Below are 18,965 nucleotides of genomic sequence, written 5' to 3'. Positions count from 1 at the left end.
AATGAAATACGGTGAACAATTAACCACGGTGACCTTGTGAAAAGATGCTTGGTTGCACTTGAATGGAGTAACAGCTAAAGGGCTCAACTCAATTGATAATTAGTAAGATAACAAAAACGCATTGTAGTCATGTATGTCCTGAGCCCATATGGTATAGAAACCTGGCATGTGGGTGACAGATAGAGAAGACTTTAATACCTCCAGGATCATCATGGACGATCTGTGAATCAGTGTGATGGCTCTCTGGGGATTGAGGTAATCTGATCAATTAATACTAGTGACACGTATTGTATCTAAACAACAACATTCAATGTAGAATGTAATGTGGGTATTTTGGAACTAATTGTTAATACTACTTGCTAAAAATTTGAAACGCAGTCTGGTCTCATCCTTTATAGCGTAACAAAGTAGGTAATTCCATGTTTACCATCATTCATAAACTTTACAAATTGTTGATTTTAGTGGGACCCTCCTAAAGCTGGATTAAACCCTGAGGTTCTGAACTGAACTTTTTTAAATTTGTTCCAATACCAACATTGCATTATACAGTGGAGTATGGGACTAGGCTTGCCCTGCTACTACCAGTGCCAAAGGAGCAGTACCTTAACTTAATCTAGGGTGGTCAGGTCTTTTTATAAGAGATTTCTGTGAGGTTTCAATTGCAAAACCCGCTAGTAATCCGATGCTAAGGAAGATATTGTGCAAACAGAAATCCTGAGACATGTTTTCAGAAGCCATTCATAAAATGGTCCTATTGGGATATTGTCAGGTATTATTACAAGCAGGCTACAGACAAGAAAGTGCAGGGAATGAAAGGAAGGGTAAAGTATGTATGAAAAATTTGATTTAATGTCTTGACAGTTTGAACAGACATAAGACTGTTGAAAGAAAATTGCTGAATTTGTGTAATTAAATGGAAAATTGGAACAGGCTTTACCAATAAAGAGTTAAACATAAAATAGATATTGACTGTAGGAATATGCATGCTATTGCAGATCATTTTAAGAAGCTAAACTAGCACCAAAGGATTAGAAAAAAAAGCTAAAAAAAAATTGAATTTGTAACACTGTATTGTTTAATTTTTCTTAAACTGTAGAAAAGCAATTTAAGCAAACTCATGACGTGCCTACACATCCAATTCCTGCTGAATGATAGTCTGCAAAGGAATCTCAAACTGCAGTACTACATGACCCACAAGTTTCTACAACATCACTAATAGACAACCCAATTGAGAGCAGAAATAAGGGTTTGTGGATTTATAGCAGATATGGATTAATAATGTGTATATGTAGTAAACTGGGTATTTCAGATATGGGATTCGTAAACAATAGCGCAGGGCAAAATTATAACTTTTATAAAATACATATTGTGGACAATGTGTTTTTAAAAATTAAAAAGAAAAAAATTGTAAAACATTTATGAAGTGACATATTGACTGAAGAAGCAACGATTGAAGATTTTAAACCACATTGTACAAATATTAGCCTGATAAGGGATTCAAGTACTCGGACAGTTACCTACTCTCTAGTTTAAAAAAATCCTTACAATTATATCTTTACAGTTATGGAGATAGATGCAGTAAATGAACATACAAATTGGCAAAGTAAGGAAAACAAATGGTACTGTGGTAATAACCAATCTAAACGTGCTATCAATCAGATGTCTTTCATTCCTTTAACGTTCTCTCATGTATGAACCCTAGCAATAGTGGCTGGGTTGGGTTTGGAAAGAACGCATAAGAACCTCCACCCCTTGCTATCTTCATCAAATGATGATTAGGACCACTTATGTCCTGTACGTCTGACAAAGTGTCATATGGCACGGATTGTGTTTGTACTACAGTAGCTAATTATTCCTTCTATGCAATCTATTGATACATACTGTATATGTTCCAATCAGCATCACACCATTCTTGTAATACAGAAATATTGGAGAGCATAGGATTGTTAGACACAATTCCACAATTTGACATCAAACTTTCCAGATGAGATCAAGAATTAAAGTTTTGACAGTTGGATTCTTATGTTGATATGTTATTCAAGCTGTCTAACACAATGCACTCAAAAGTGTAATTGTTTGTATCACTGTACTGGTGTTTGAGAAACATGCATAAGATCATTTTCAATTCTCAATAATAACTATTGTAACGCAAGTGCAAAAGATTGATCATTTGAGATTGATTGTGTAAAGGAAGTGATGCATGTGTGATGCTTACTTTACTATGTTCATTTACCGTCAGAGGGGATGGAAATCATATGAGAGTAATATATATTGATTAAAATGATTGAAGACATAAAGCATGTGTTAAGTGTATGGAATGAAATACAGTGAACAATTAATCATGGTGACCTTGTGAAAGAGTTTGGCTAATGGTTGGTTGCACTTGAATGGAGTAACAGCCAAAGGGCTCAACTCTATTGATAATTAGTAAGATAACAAAAACGCACTGTAGTCACGGATGTCCTGAGCCCATATGGTATAGAAACCTGGCATGTAGGTGACATTCTTTAAGACTTTAGGATTGAGCAGTTGTCTTTATAAATGACTACAGACAAAGACTTTTGTTAAATAAAAGAAATGTATTTTACAATTTTAACAGTTAGACGTTACAAACGTACATCGAAGAAATAAAACGATTGACTTTATACAATTTCGGACAGCAAGTTTAAATATCTTTACATGACACATACAGACTCAGATCTGTCAGTGAATTCAATACAGTATTACCCCACCTCCGCCTTCCTGACCCCTCTCTACACCTCGATCTGGCCTTGGTTCTGGTGCACTCTCAGCAGCTGGATGCTGTTCAGGATTTTTTTCTGGTGTCCCAGGAGTGAAACTCCCACGCGTTGAATATCTCTGAGAGAAAGACAGAGACAGGTATTATACAATAAGCTATGATCTAGCACAGCTTTTTCCAATTCCATGATGCTGAGTGAACACACACACATATATATATATATATATATATATATATATATATTACCAGATTTCATTTTGGAATCTTGTGTTCATTCAAATCCAACACTGGAATGAATTACACTGTTTTAAATCATGCCATTGCATTGCTAAGCAGACATGGAGCTCAATCTAAGGATCCCTGAATTCAACTGTTTAATTTAGGTACTTTTGTTTTTCATACTGTGACAGAGACGGAATGATTCCTGGTGATAAATCTCCCTCCCAACCTGTAAGGACACAGTGTAAACGGAACAGAGTGCCTTGGACTGGATGGTCTGACAATTAATTCCCAGGGTTAGGTGGAAGTCGGCCATCTAGAAAGGGGGCACAGCTGTGGTACATTAAATCATCGCCCCAAGGGGAAAGTGATGTGGCAAACGTGGATTGGAGGAGAAACGGTTGCACTCGCTAACCAAGGGGGCATGGCAGGGTGATCTGTTCCTTTTGTTTATCATTAAGAGAATGATAAAGGATGAGCAAAATATTACCGTGAGTGTTTAGTGTTTGTTTGTTCTGTTGAGTCTAATTGTACTGTTTGTTATTTATTAGACGGCTAACACGATCCAGAGTTTAAGGCCAGCACAAACCCGGACAACACTGCACCATTGTTCACGGATCAATTGTATTTGCACCACTAGCACTAATAGCACTCACCCAGGACTTGGACTCGTGTTTGTGTATTGTGTGTGTTTTAAATACTGTGCTTATTATTTCAGGACTAAACCCTGTGTTTATGTAGCTGAGCAGTACACATCGTTGTGTACTGCCAGTCCTCCATTGATTGTTTACTGTTGTAATCAGACTATTGGATGACAAATTAAAACCACCATTTCACCAGTACTTTGTCTGTTGTTATCTTTAACACTGCATCACCTCTACACCTGCGTACTGCAACACACCTTGCCATACATGCTTATAAAGAGATGAATCCATGAACCTTCATAGTGCTGTGGCTGTAGAACAGGAGTGTCCAATCACGGTCTTGGAGGTTCATTCCACTCCAGGGTTAACAGGTAAAACGGTATAATTAACTACTTCAGGGTGCAGATGGAAGTTTAATTGGTTCAAGCTAAACAATTTAGAACAGAGCTGGAACAAAGACCAGTTGTGGACCCTTTTGGGAGGTCATCTGAGCTATTTAACCATCCTCACCACTCCATGACTGTTCATGGGGTATCCTGTATGTATTTGACAGAATACAAACAGACAGACTAGAGTGTCTTTCTGGACAGTCTCCAGCAAACTTATTCAGACAGACATAGATACACAGGCTAACAGACTATTCTGGACACAGTCTTTAGTGAGTTCATATACACGCACACACACACACACACAGATAGGCAGGCATTCACTGAAGTGTCATTCTGGATAGGCTTTAGTGAGTTCATACAGACACAGACAAATACACACAGAGAGCAGACACACAGACTCACTCGAGTGTCATTCTGGACACAGTCTCTAGCGAGTTCATTCCTGCACTGCTGAATTCCTCTTTGTATCTGCCCATCTTGAGAGCATCCAGCCAATCGGAGACAGAGCTGAGAGTGGAGAAATCCACCGGGGTGTTGCTAAGCAACGGCTGGGAGGGTCTGGAGACAGAGATTATGAACTCAATTAGAGATAACCACCAAACACTTATAAAAACATTTTTTTCAGGAACAAATTTTGCAAAGCGTACAGTTTGTTTTTAAATCATTCTCTTTCATTTCTTTTTTAACAATTGTGTAAAACCTGGAATGGCTCAAATCGCTATGCAGTGAATGAAGGAGCGACATCGCCACCTGTTGGTGTGTGTGGATATTGCCTTCAGCCCGGCGGGGTGTCTGATGAGCTTGTCTAGTGTGGACACTATCTGCTCGAACCCGGGTCTCTCGGACCGGTCCTTCAACCAGCAGTCCAGCATGAGGGAGTGTAAAGTCCCAGGGCAGTTAGGAGGGGCAGGAAGGCGGTATTCATCTCCCACTGCTGTCATCACCTGAGAGAGAAAGTGAGAGATCAAATAGAGAAGTTCTACCAATATCTAATACCAAATCAGAGGGAGGGAGGGAGAGAAGCAGAGAGAATGTGGGAGGTGTGGAGGGATGGGAGAGACAGGGGGTGTGAGGGAAGGTAGAGGGTGCAAAAGGAAGAGGTATTATAGAGAGAGGGGATAATGGAGGGACAATGGGGGTGAGAGAGAGGGGGAGGATGTTAGAGGGAAGGAGAGACAGACAGACAGGAAGTGGTCGGTACCTCCTGGTTACTCATGTCCCAGTAGGGCCGCTCCCCGTATGATGTCACTTCCCACATGACGATGCCAAAGCTCCACACGTCACTGGCTGATGTGAACTTCCTGTACTGAATGGACTCTGGAGCGGTCCAGCGAATAGGAATCTTACTGCCCTGAGGAGCCAAGAGGAGCCAATACAGGACTGAACCGATCAGTAAACCATTAAATAAAGAAATATAAAGAAATGAATTCAAATAGCTGAATAAATAACTAGAAGTAGAAATAAATAGCCTACATACATACATATAAAAAACGTGATAAAATGAAAAATGACTTTATATGTGTGTGTATATATATATATATATATAAAAGTAAAGTTTTTTTTTTTTTTCTAACTACATTGTACTGCACCTCATACCTCATCATTTCAGTCCAACCTGTTTCAGATTTGAATATGCACTTTTTATTTTGGTCTTCCTAATATCTGCATATATGTTGAATAAATAAAATAATAACTAAACAATTGAAGGAAATGGTCGCTTTAAGTAGCAAAGCCCCTGCAACACATTGTAATAAAGAACCGGCTCAAAAATAACCCTGCTGCTGTAACAGGGGAGTGATTTATGACTGTAATAAACGTCACAGTGAATGTTGCTGTACCAGCGCTGCAGTGTAGGTTGGCAGGGACTCGTCATCCCCTCTCAAAAATCGGGACAGCCCGAAGTCAGACACCTTGCACACCAGGTTAGAGTTCACCAGCACATTGCGAGCAGCCAGGTCCCGGTGAACGAAATTCATCTCTGACAGATAGCGCATCCCTGCTGCAATCCCACGGAGCATTCCCACCAACTGCAGCACACTGAACTGACCCTCGTTCTCCTAAAGAGAGAGGGGGAGAGAAGGAATGAGCATTGCTGTAGGCATGATGTATGTGGGGGGCGCGGGGGACATGTCCCCCTCACTTTTTCAATGACAGGGAAATGTCCCCCTCACCTTGCAGCAATACCAAAACTTGTATTTTTCACGAATTTATTCGTATAATCACTAGTCAGTTCAGGAGTCTCCACTAGGACACTTAGGAAACACCAACCAACTGAGGCAGCGTTGGTGTGCAGTGCATTATGGGTGATCTCTAGCAGCGTGGAGAAAGCAGAGCCCAATAGTAAAGTTTTTTTTTTAAAGTAGAGAGAGGATGTATTAAGTAGGGGTGTGCTGATACTTATATTTCCCGGGTAATTACCTTTAACAAATTTGAAGTTGTTAGGTATTAATTAAATGGAATAAAATATGTTAATTACTCAACATAAAACAATGCAGTCCCTCGGTTTACACAGTCACTGAGTATCAATAACAATCTGACAGTGTTGTTCAATGTCGTGATCACACTAACTCAAACCCATTTAGATATTATAAGTGATTATTTGCCTTAGCTTTCTTTTATGCTTTTGATATGAAATCATTTTTATTTCACTTGCCTTAGCAGCAGATTGTGGGATTGTAGTCCTGAGCAAGATGTGATCTCTGATTAAACTAGACAAAAAAAATACAAATCCCAGTTTCCACAGAGGTAGCTCTTGAGTTAGGGTTAATGAAAGGACTCGTTTATGTAACGAATCAGTTGCATCTGCTAGTTTTGCAACATATTTTCATTGTCATTTTACGACCTCGGTACAGCAATACATCAGTAAAAATGCAGTGCCCTAAATGAGAGGAAAATTCTATTCAAATTGGCTTTTAAAACACTCAGTGCAGAAGCTAATTGCCATTGATTGGTACTCCACTGTAAAAGTGATGGAAGGTCAGCTTTTCTTGTTTTGAAATCAACACATTAATAAATAGCCTTCTTAAAGGTAGTTATTCGGGAAATAGATAGATACACACAAACAGACACACATACCAACAGAGACAGACAGACAAGCAGGAAGACAGACTGTCCGGGAGACAGACAGACAGATAAGCAGAGAGACAGACAGACAGACAGACTCACCCGGAGGAAGCTGTCGAGCGCTCCATTCTCCATGAACTCTGAGATGATCATAACCGGCCGGCTGCGGGTCACTACTCCCTCCAGCTTCAGGACATTGGGGTTATCGAACTGTCCCATGGTGCTGGCCTCACTGAGGAAGGTACGTTTCTCAGAGTCCATGCAGCTTGATCGAAGGGTTTTAATCGCCACGGTTATCTCTCGCTTCCCAGCGGGCTTCAGTTTGCCTCTGCACACCTCTCCGAACTCACCTGGGAGACAGCAAAGACAGGAGAGGTCAAACACTGTGCAACACAGATACAGACACAGACACAGACACAGGTACAAATTTCCAAACTCACCTGGGAGACAGCAAAGACAGGAGGGGTCAAACACTGAGTGACACAGACAGAGACAGAGACAGAGACAGAAACAGAGACACAGATACAGAGACACAGAACCAGATACAGACACAGACACAGATACAGACACAGACACAAATAAAAACACAGACAGAGACAGAGACAGTCACAGACAGATACAGACACAGACACAGCTCTCCAAACTCACCTGGGACAAACACACAGATATGCAGAGACTCAAACAGAAAAACACCTTTAAATTGGCATGGGACAAATGCAGAGATATCGAAGAGCAGACAGACAGACAGACAGGCTGCCTGGCATGCACACTGACAGACTTACCGGCTCCGATAACTTCTTCAATCTTCACGTGAGCTGGATCGATTTCCCGGGCAAACTCGCGGATAGCCTCGTTGGGGTCCTCATAGGTCGAGGGGTCAACATAGTACTTGACTCCGCCTCCTGAGAAGGAAAGAGGCATGGCTGATCAGGCTTGTTTCGTGTCAAACAACATATCTTCACTGGGATGTGTTGCCGTTTCATGTCTCCTTCCTTTCCTCTTGTTCTCAACTCACCTCTGGTGCTGATGTAACGCTGCAGTCTGTCACTGTACGTGCTTTCTCTTCGTTTGCTGAGAGAAGAGAGGAAGGGAGAGAGAGAGACACACATAGATATTATTACACTTCACCACTGTCCATCTGACTGCAGTGTAGGACTGTCTGGCCACAAAATCTGTCTCTCGTTACCTCCTGAAGACGAAGACCAGTATGAGCATGGCTCCCACCAGTAGGAAAGCCATTCCTCCCAGCACTGAGCCTACCATCAGGGGGAGCTTCTTCTGAACTGCCTCCGAGCGCTCCTCTGCAAACAATGAGAGGAAATCAGTGGGAGAGAGAGGCAGTAACATAGACACCCAAACACACAACCGCAGACAACCAAACTGCTATTGAGATATACAAAGAGAGACACACAGTGATAGACACACACACACCCACACACACACACACACACCAGGGATGGAAATAAGACTCCTATTGCACAGGAGTTTCGCCTATTCCAGGTTTTATTACTACAAGCTTGATTAGCCCCAGTGTATAGGTAACAAGCTCAGGTGTGTCTTATTAAACTCATAGATAAAACCAGGAATGAATCAAACTGCTGTGCAATGGGAGATTTATTTCCATCCCTGCACATAGACGTTAACCAAACTATTATAATACAGAGGGAGAGACACACACACAAACAAGCAGGCAGGCAGACAGGCAGGTCATACCCTCCAGCAGTGTCTGGAAGTACAGTTTCCCACTGTATGCTCCATATCCCATCTCATTCCTGGCACGGATCTGGAAGACGTAGATCGTCCCCGAGCTCAGACCCTGAACCGTGGCCATGTTTGTCTCACTGGAGAGAAGCACAGAGCTCTCCTCATCCCCGGACTGAGAGAGACAGGGAGTCCATTACACAAGACTACAACTACAAAACATTTGTCAACAAATTTTAGTTTATTTTAGTATTTTCTAGAACCAGATAGGTATAGCCAATACTGGGTGTAGAGAGAGGAAAGAGGACAGGAGAGTGGAGAGGGATGAGAGGGGGAGAGAGGAGAGAGGAGAGTGGGGAGGAGGGAGAGACAGTAGCACATCCTGGTAATCATTTTTCAAACCACCTCCTTTTAGAAATGTAGCTTAATGCACATATATAGTTGTTTACTGAAATGATACATCAGTCTGAATAAAAGCAGAGACATTTAAAAAAGAGAGATGAACAGATCCTGTTTAACCATGTCTGGTGGTTGGGAAGATCTCTGGTTGTTTTGCGCACTGACCTTGTCGAAGTAGCGGATTTGGTAATCCAGAATGTCCCCGTTGGGATTGTCCGGTTGTGGCCAGGAGAGCGTGATTGAATCAGGGGTGCGGCTAACCTGGTGCATCATGGGTACTGAAGACGGCACTGCAACAGGAAACAGGAAACTGAGATGCCTTCAATGCTTCAATAGCTATAGTTTTATATATATAATACAGTGGCACCAGCAATGATTCAGACAGTCCCCCTGAATTTCCATAGTTCTATATATTTTACAGCATCATATTGTTGTTGTTGAAACATCAGCAATACATAAAACCCATTTCTTATTAGCAAAATGACAAAGCACTATAAATGTACTGAAAACAAAGAAAGACAGGTTAGGATACCTAACCCACATTTCAATAGCAATGCTACAGAAATTAGATGTAGATAAGCATTTATTTTGCCTATATCTATATGCAAAATACTTCCTAGAAACATCACAAATAGTTTACTAATCCTTTCAAATTCATTCAAGGTTTGGAGAGTAGTTCTGCAGTACCAGCAATTTACACTAGGTGTCAGTAAAGCATAACAAATAAAAAGCACACCATAACTATCTGCAGTACCACCACCCCTCACTAGGTTTCAGTAAAGGATAACAAATATAAAGCACATTATAACCATCTGCAGTGCCACCACCGCTCACTAGGTGTCAGTAAAGCATTACGAATAAAAATCACATCCCACAGGCTGCATACCACCACGACTCACTAGGTGTCAGTAAAGGATAATGAAAAGAAGCACAAAAGCACTGGTTGCATTTGAATCAGTTGCCACTAGATTACAGCAAAACACAGAAAAGTAACCCAAGTGCTTACTGCTGAGAGGCAACTTGAAAATACTGTAGCTGACCATAATACTGTTTCAATAGCTATAGTTTTATATATTATACATCAGTGGCACCAACACTGATTCATACAGTCCCCTTGAGTTTCAGTCGCCATACTTTTATATGTTATACAGCCGTAGCACAAACAATGATTCCTACAGCTCCCCTGAGTTTCAATCTTCATAGTTTTATATATGATACAGCAGTGGTTCCAGCAATGATTCAGACAGCTCCCCCGAGTTTCAGTCTCCATAATTGTATATATTAAAGGTCATTTTACAGTGTATTTGTACTGAAGGTAGCGTGTCCTGTTAGCTTTGCTACTGCTTTTGAAATCCTAACAACAGAAAGAAGCTTGTGTGTGCTGGTGTAGAAATGTAACAGTAGCAGACAGAAGAACAAACAATGTCAAAACATTTTGTTTCCCTTGCCGAGATTATTTTGTTGGTTTTACGAGTTAGCTTGCTGGCGTTGCAAGGAGCTATACAAATTGTATTTATTTAGAAATCTATACATTAAACCAAAGCATTCTGCATTTTGCTAAAATGTAATTGCTTTTTAATATTCCATTATGTAGCGTTATGTTATTAGGGTTACCATACGACTCCATGTACACAAGGACAGTTTGGGACAGTTCAGGCTTTTCAACACACCCCAGTGCATTCTGGTACATGTTACCTGTCTCAGGTACCTTTCACAGCAGGACTACACTTATCAGAATGCGGGGTGTAAGTTGAAAAGCCTGAACTGTCCCAAACTGTCTTAGTGAACATGGAGTCATACAATAATCGTGCAGGTCATTTCATTCTCGGGTGCTGTTTCTGCTTAGATAGTTGTTCTCTACGCTTACTCACATAATATTTGCTTTAAATTCAAAATGCATGTTCTTTGATTTATTTGAAATCCTCCTTACCTTTTTGCAGGCATTCTGAGTGCTTCAAAATGTAATTGCTCAAACCGAATATTATATGAATTATTTACACACTGCACATATGTAGATATTTCAAAGACAGCACCATAGAAGAAAATGTCGTTGCTTCCTGTCACATGTCAATGGTCTCGCAGCAGTCAGGTCATGTGAACAACTACACAGGACGTGATTTGATTCAGGAGTATGCACTTGCATTGTGAAAAAAAATCAGAATTTAAATATAAAATACAAACCAAGAAATACAATGATTTCAGCACAAGAACGTGTGAAAGACCAGTGGTAATGCTACTAAGAGGTTAAATAAAAGGAGTTAAAAACCTTAATTAGCACTCCTTTAATGAAGTATAGATTATAGATCAATAATAGCTCCATATGATTCAAGATCGACAGCATGGTTAGGTAACCCATTCCATACCCTCATTAGTCTTTGTGTGAAGAAGTGTCTCCTTCTTTCTATCCTAAGTCTCTATTGTTGGTTGTACTGCTATTAAAGTACTAGCCAATGTAATCCTGTTAAGATTTTCATGACTTCAATCAAGTCCACCCTAATTCTTCCTTGTTGAAGTCTGAATAAATTCAGCTTGTCTTCATAGCTTTTTCTGGTAGCCCCTGTATTAGTACTTTGCTCATTGCTAAACTATCAATAGATAGACAGACAGATAGATAGATAGATAGATAGATAGATAGATAGATAGATAGATAGATAGATAGATAGATAGATAGATTTGAGTCTCAGGAACTAGTAGGTTGGAAGGGCGTAAATAGCATGTTCAAACAGATTTTATAACCTCTATCTCTCTCTGTCTCTAAGGAACAGATAACGTCACACAGACTCACTGCCAAAAGTAAAAACCTGTCAAACCAGTGCTGCTTTCTGTCTCCCTGGTGCCAGCTGCTGTCTACAGTGAGTATACATATATCTTCACCCAGAGAATTCCTTTATAAATCACCTTTCAAACCAAATCAAACAATTTGTCCACTGTGTGTGTAATTCTTAACAAATCAAAACAATTCTTCATGCATTGAGCTTGACTTGGCTTGAGTCATTTCCTAAAATAACAGTTCCAAAATGTTATAATTTATGTTATTCTGAAGTAATTAATACATATCCCTCTCCCCTCTCCCCTCTCCAGAAAGCTAAGCACAGTCGTCCGTCCGTCCGTCGCCCATGTATATTATTTATTGTATAGTCTATATACTTTCAATATATATAATTTGAAAAAAATGGCATCAGTCAAAATTATGTTTTCTCAACCTAAATGATGGCAAAAAATCTCATAACAATGCATTGGAATTTTCTTTCCCTCTTCATTTTTGTTGTCATTATTGAAGCGCTATTAAACCTTTTTTTGTTTTGTATTACTTGAACCTGATTTTCGAATGTGCATCTCGTTTACCTGACTGGCTGATGCTGACGTTCACGCTGCTGTACTGCGGGGCCTGCGGACTTTGACCAGTAACTCCATTCACTGCCTGAACCTGCAAGGAAAAGTGATCACACAGGTCAACATTGCACTGCAGTATCAACACTCCACATGCCTTTATTACACCCAGGGCTTGAAAGGGACTGGTACTACAAGTCTACAGCTCTAGCCAAAAGTTTTACATCAGCTAGAATTTTAGGATTGAGACATAATTTTTATATATATATATATATATATATATATATATATATATATATATATATATATGTATGAACATAATTTAGATCTTTTTAACATCATGTAATCTAAGAAAATACAAAATGATATTGCAGAAGTCTACCAGAAGTTATAATAGTAGTTTCATGTTCGATTTTTCAGTTTTTCTCAGTTTTTTATTAAGTATATTGAAAACTACAAAGCAGTATGTAATTCAATATGTTAATGTACAGCAGGTTCCATTCAACTTTATGAAGAAAATGTGTTCATTCTATAGGGTGATGCAAACTTGTGTCCATATCTGTACATGATTCTAATCTGTTTTTTTTTTGTCACCCTATGAGACTCAGAATGCGTTCCACGTTATGTAACATTGTGTGATTTCGCTAACGAGTGCCTGATAGAGAGTTTTTAATTAAGTGTGAAACGGTAGTTAAATCTATGTTACGTACTCATCTGTTCAATATGAGTTTGTAAAGTGGGTGACAAGTGGTACAAAAAGAAAGATGACCGAATCGGAACCAGCACAAGGCAGTGAGTCTCTGGACAACTGCTGGACAACAGAACAAAAGCAGAACTTTTGTCCTGTGAATGAATGGCTTGCAGTGAAAAACAAAAAACTGGACAGCTTAACACGTAAGCCGTTTGCCAAAGGCTGCGCACCATTGATGTACTGGACAGTGTAAGGGGATTTTGTAAATACAACTGACATGGAACCACTACTGAAAGCAGTTAGAGCTATTGCAATTTCAACACGTGAAAGTAAGTGCAGTTTCAGCAACATGAATGATATTCTCACGTTAAAACCAAATGCTTAGGGCACAGGTCACCTCTCGTCCCTTGTGTTTTTACAGTGCAATGGGTCACCACTGCAGAACTTTGACCCTCTTAAGTACAGTATGGGAAAACCTGCCTGGCACACAGATGATGTGCTGATGTGACTGTTTGCCATTTTCGAAGTCATGAAGAGTTACCGCCTGAGCCCCTGTGGAAGTTATTTTGACTGGAGCTCCGTTTGGTGATTACCATTTCACTGCATACCGTCACTTTTCTCCCAATTTCAATCACTGATTCCACCTCTGTATTCCACACTCCACAGATCAATATTGCGCTGCTGTATTCCACACGTCATAAACCATTAATACACTGTTATACTATATTACATACATTACAGGCCAATATTCCCCAAAAGGTGGTGTGAAGCCATATTATAATGAGGACTATATTGAATCATTCAGGTCTCTCAAACCCTTTGAGGGTAGTATAGTGTGTTTACAACATCCCTGCCAATAAGTGAGGGTTTTATTGAATCAAATAGGAATCCCAGTGAACTCAGTCAACATTTCTGAAATATGGTCTAATATTGACCTCAATACTGAACTCAACGATCCAATACTGAATTTAATGGTTCAATATTGAACTCAGTGTTCCAATACTGAACTAAATGTTCCAATACTGTACTCAATGCTCCAATACTGAACTCAATGCTCCAATACTGAACTCAGTTTAAAAAAAGGTCAATAGCTCAATACATAATTCAATATTCCAAAACAAAACTCAGTGGTTCAATACAAACCACTGAAGACCCATTGTGACACAGGTTGGTGAGCTGACACTTTTGGGCCCCTCGTGAGCTGCTCTCACCTGGAAGGTGTAGTGCACCCTGGGCAGCAGGTTGTGAACCTGAACCCTGGTCTGACTCAGGCCCTGCTGCCCCGGGGTGAATGTGATTCCGTCCCTGCAGCGCAGACACACCGAGTGGGGCGCAGGGCACATCCTGCACAGCACATTGTAGCGCAGGTCCTCGCGGGACCCCAGCGAGAGGGGAGCCCTCCAACGCAGGGTCAGACCGGAGCCCTCCGACTCCCAGTGCAGGTCCTGAGGTGCAGAGGGGGGGGCTGAGAGAGAGGCGAGGAGAGAGAGATAGAGGGATGAGACAGGGGAGGAGAGATAGGTTACATTCAGACAGTCAATTTCTTTATTGATTTATATATGAACTGGTTGATATATTGATTGGTGTATTGATTGGTTGATATACTGTGTAATGATTGGTTTATTGAATTACATTTTGGTTGGTTTATCAGTTGTTCCATCTGTCTGACTTATCAATTGGCGTATTGATTGATTGATCGATCGATCAGGAGTTACATGGTGTATTAGTAAGCGTATGGATATACTCACCAGTGCAGGGTGAATCACTGCTTTCCTCTGGGGCTCTGTAGAAGCCGCTGAGACACTGACACACTGAGGAGCCCTCCTGGGAACTGTGAGACTGAGCAGGGCAAGGAGAACAGCTGGGGGACTTGGAGACATCAGGCTTGAAGTGACCAGGATGACAGGCTGAGAGAGAGGAGGGAGAATATAGTCATTGGAGCTGTCTGTTCTCCCTTTGCAGATAGGGCTACAAAACAGAAAATCTAAGGTCAACTACACTACCCTGTAAACTAGTACTGGTGGGAGGATAGACAAGAGACAGGGGAGTGGGTGAGAAGATGAGTGAAAAAAGAGAGGATGGGAAAGAGAAAATATTAAATAAGTGTCTTTCCCTTCAATGAAAGCTATGAGACGACTACATCACCCTGTAAGATGATACCGGGAGGGGGTGTTGAAAGATGAGGTGTCATTTTTGTATTGTTTTTCATGTTGCTATTTTTTCAGTGTATTTTCTTTAACTCAATGTAAAGGCAAGCTTGTGGAATGTCACTGATAAGGACACATGTCTTATTTGGGCATGATATATGGAGGTAGTCTGTACTCTTCTGTACCAATGTCTGTGTTTTGTAATCTCTTGTAGTAATATATCATTAGCAGGGTGTGTGTGTCAAATGCATGCATTGTGAATCTTAGAAAATTAGAAGTGACCAAGAGAGAAAAGGTACGGGAGGATACCAAGCTCTACTGGAGAACAGTTACAAAGAAAGAATTGTAGAATGATGTCACCACGGGTTAGGTATAAAAAGGCTTGTTTAGAGCTCTTTTGTTAGACTCTGTGTTTCCAGAACTGGTAATTATGCCTTTTTCATAATGCACACTGGTCTGTCTCTGATAAAGCATTGATCTTAACCCTTTCAGGACCAAGCATTTTTCAGTGGGATGCTCCCCTGGGACCAGCCATTTTTTGGCTGTAGTTGACTCTCTTCCTATAAAAAATCACTAAAAATCTATTTTTACAGTAGCATCTTGGAAATGGTGTGGGTTTTTTTTTTCAGAACACTCTGGGGAACATTCTAAAGTACTTCAGAAACCATACAAACATGTTGCTTTTTTTAAACACAATATATATATACAAAGTATTTTTATTATGTATTCTGCTTAGAGATACATGTATAAAAACATGTTATTCTATGACCCGATGGGCCTTACAATACTTCCTGAAAGTTCTGTTGAAAAATATTGATGTTTGGGCAAATTTATAAGACATTGTTTCCCCTGAGTGATTACAATGACATAATACACATTTATTCTCAGGGTCTTTATAAGCAATTATGGACACTACTCTCGATTTATTTTCTCATATAAATAAATATTTATAAACAGTTTATGAATAGTTCATGAATAGTATATGCTTATATCCATTTGTGTCTTGATATTTATAAATGTTGTAAAAACATATATATTAAAACACATGAGACAGAATAAATGTTCTAATATAACTCTAAGTCAAATACATCTGATTTACAGTGTTTCCTTATCTTTATGCAGTGAATAAAAAAAGAAGCCCAAAACGTAAATGTATTTTTAATGATGATCTACAGAATTATTATTATTATTATTATTATTATTATTATTATTATTATTATTATTATTATTATTATTATTATGAACACAGTATGGCACGTATACTGAAATTAGCAAGCTGCTTAAAAAAAAAAAAAAAAGATAATACTAAGAGTGAGAAGATGGCTATTTAAATTACCATTATAATATCCTAGATTTAAATGGTTAATTAGTCTTATTAATTATTTTTGTGTTATTATATTTAATCGTGTATATTTTTCAATGTATTATTTTACACCCTCCAGACCCGCCAGCTCAGCTATACCTGGGGAAAGGCAGTGGAAATGAGGCAAAAGTGTTTTGTATTGCATTTATTCAAGTACTGCATTTGTTTTCTTTCAGAAGTCGCTTTTTAGTTCGAGTTGCCTGGCTCTTACTACTATAACATACATTAAAAATGTCAGCGCCCCTGGATGAGAGGAAAATTCACTTCCAATCGGCTTTTAAAACACTCGATGCAGAAGGTAACTGCCATTGATTGGTACTCAACTGTAAAGGTGAGAAGAGGACAGCTTTTCTTGTTTTGAAATCAACACATTAATGAATGGATTTATTTAATACCTGCCAATAAATACTTCTGAAAGGCAATCACGAATATTAGTATCAGCACATCTCTATAATTAATATTTTTGCTGGTAGGAAATGTGGCAAATTTAGTCAACCCTGCTACATTCTTGTTAATGTCGCCCTCCGCTTATTCTTATCACATTCAACCATACAAGACAGAATATGGGGGGGGGGGGGGGAGAGATTGAGAGAGAGAGAGAGAGATTGAGAGAGAGAGAGAGAGAGAGAGAGAGAGAGAGAGAGAGAGAGAGAGAGAGAGAGATATTAAACACCATGCAGGGATGGAAAGAAGACCGAGAGGCCCAGCTTAATGTGCTTGAAGACACACAACTCAAAAGTGGGTCATTGATCTGAATTGTAAATGCCACGTCATTGCTGAATTATATCAGACTCAGTGAACACATTACCCTCTCTCCCTCCACCCCCTCTCCCTCTCTATCTAGTTTCCCCATCTCTTAATTTTTTTTTTTACTTCTATACTTATCACGCAAGAATTGCCCTGTTTCCAGGCTAGCACAGCAAAGCTCCACCAAGCACACAGCAGGCAATTTCAGCACCAGACACAGCATAAGAACTACGGCCTTTATGGCGTTATATAGCGTCGTCACGCGAGAGGGGGAGGGGGTGGGGGGGGTGATAAGAGAGGGGAGACAAAGGGTGAAAGAGGGGGGGTCAGAGAAGGAAAGGAAATACACAGAATATAAAATAACATTGTTTTTAACATGCATCAAGTTCCTGTTGATCTGTGCTAACTGTAATTGCTTTTACAAATCGTGAATTATCGTGTCATGACAATGAATCTTATTTGCATTTGAAATTGAAATTGAGGAGAGAGAGAGGGACAGAGAAGGAGGGAGTGGGATGGAGAGAGAGAGGGGAAGAGGGAAAGAGAAACAGAGTGAGGTAGATAGAGAGATGGCGAGATAGAGACACACGAGGAGTGATCGAAGCTGACACACAAAGTGAAGTTATTGACCACTCTGGTTTTCCATGCTCCACTTCTTCAGACAAATAAGCTAGAGCCACAGCAATCAGCTGCAGTTTGAAACAAACAGCCCAAATCCTGTTTATATTCAATGCAGTTTCCTGTTAAGGTGTTTGTTTGTTTCTGTAAAAGGCAGTGAACAGCTTGCTGGATTGATCTGGACATTTGTGTATGGCTTCATAATGGTGGAAGAATGAAGCAGACACAGTTACAGACTTCTCCAAAAGCACCCCAAACACCCACTTGCTTGCTATATGGATACTGTACTGAAGGGATCTATCATGATAATCATTTGCAAGCTCTCATTGGAGTTTATATACTGTTCATATTCAATTTATTATGAATCTGTTGAAAAGTGTTTTAACTTAAAAACTATCATCCATAACTAAGGCTGTATTTTGTTCCCGGTTATCACGAAATGTACCTATTGCTATGTAATATGCAGTTCCTCACAAACATTTTCATTTCTGAAAGAATACTGGAAATATATATATTTTGTATCAATTAAAAATAAATTCAGCAATTGTTTGTCTGATTGACACAATACCTGTTACACTGCATTTAGGAACCTAGCAGCCGGTTTAGTTTGCTTCCTGTAAATTATTGAAAAATGTTTTCAACGAAAAAGACCCCAGCTGCTAAAGATCCCGCTGTCCATTTAAGTATGTTTTTATTTTGTTTGATAATTCACTGATGGTGAACATAAAAAAACGAAATATTCTACAATTTAGCATTAACTATTTTTTTTTAGGTAAGCATTTAAATATTTAGGAACATTTGTTGTATAATAACTCTAGAGAAAATTATTGATTTTGAATGTGGCAATGATATTTTTCTGCTTTAATACATATTGGGCAGGATTTTCAAACGGTCATAAATGATAACTCCAGTAT

General features: G+C 39.6%; 1 protein-coding gene across 1 annotated transcript in view; it reads right to left on the bottom strand.

The window, feature by feature from the left end:
• Nucleotides 1-2,560: 2,560 nt before the first annotated feature.
• ephb6 (eph receptor B6) overlaps nt 2,561-18,965 on the bottom strand; it is a 40,263-nt gene continuing 23,858 nt past the window's right edge. The window contains exons 6-19 of the mRNA XM_034041919.3: nt 14,925-15,083; nt 14,388-14,641; nt 12,501-12,582; nt 9,321-9,445; nt 8,769-8,931; nt 8,242-8,356; nt 8,071-8,126; nt 7,838-7,957; nt 7,158-7,405; nt 5,831-6,049; nt 5,194-5,343; nt 4,743-4,936; nt 4,395-4,550; nt 2,561-2,859 (exon numbers count right to left, since the gene is read on the bottom strand). Coding sequence (XP_033897810.1) covers nt 2,754-2,859; nt 4,395-4,550; nt 4,743-4,936; nt 5,194-5,343; nt 5,831-6,049; nt 7,158-7,405; nt 7,838-7,957; nt 8,071-8,126; nt 8,242-8,356; nt 8,769-8,931; nt 9,321-9,445; nt 12,501-12,582; nt 14,388-14,641; nt 14,925-15,083 — 2,147 coding nt within the window. The 3' untranslated portion in view covers nt 2,561-2,753. The remainder of the gene's footprint in view (nt 2,860-4,394; nt 4,551-4,742; nt 4,937-5,193; nt 5,344-5,830; nt 6,050-7,157; nt 7,406-7,837; nt 7,958-8,070; nt 8,127-8,241; nt 8,357-8,768; nt 8,932-9,320; nt 9,446-12,500; nt 12,583-14,387; nt 14,642-14,924; nt 15,084-18,965) is intronic.

Source organism: Acipenser ruthenus, chromosome 20, assembly GCF_902713425.1.
Source record: "Acipenser ruthenus chromosome 20, fAciRut3.2 maternal haplotype, whole genome shotgun sequence".
NCBI lineage: Eukaryota > Metazoa > Chordata > Actinopteri > Acipenseriformes > Acipenseridae > Acipenser > Acipenser ruthenus.
The sequence above is the reverse complement of the archived record's forward strand: the minus strand, read 5'-3'. Positions and strand labels throughout refer to the sequence as shown.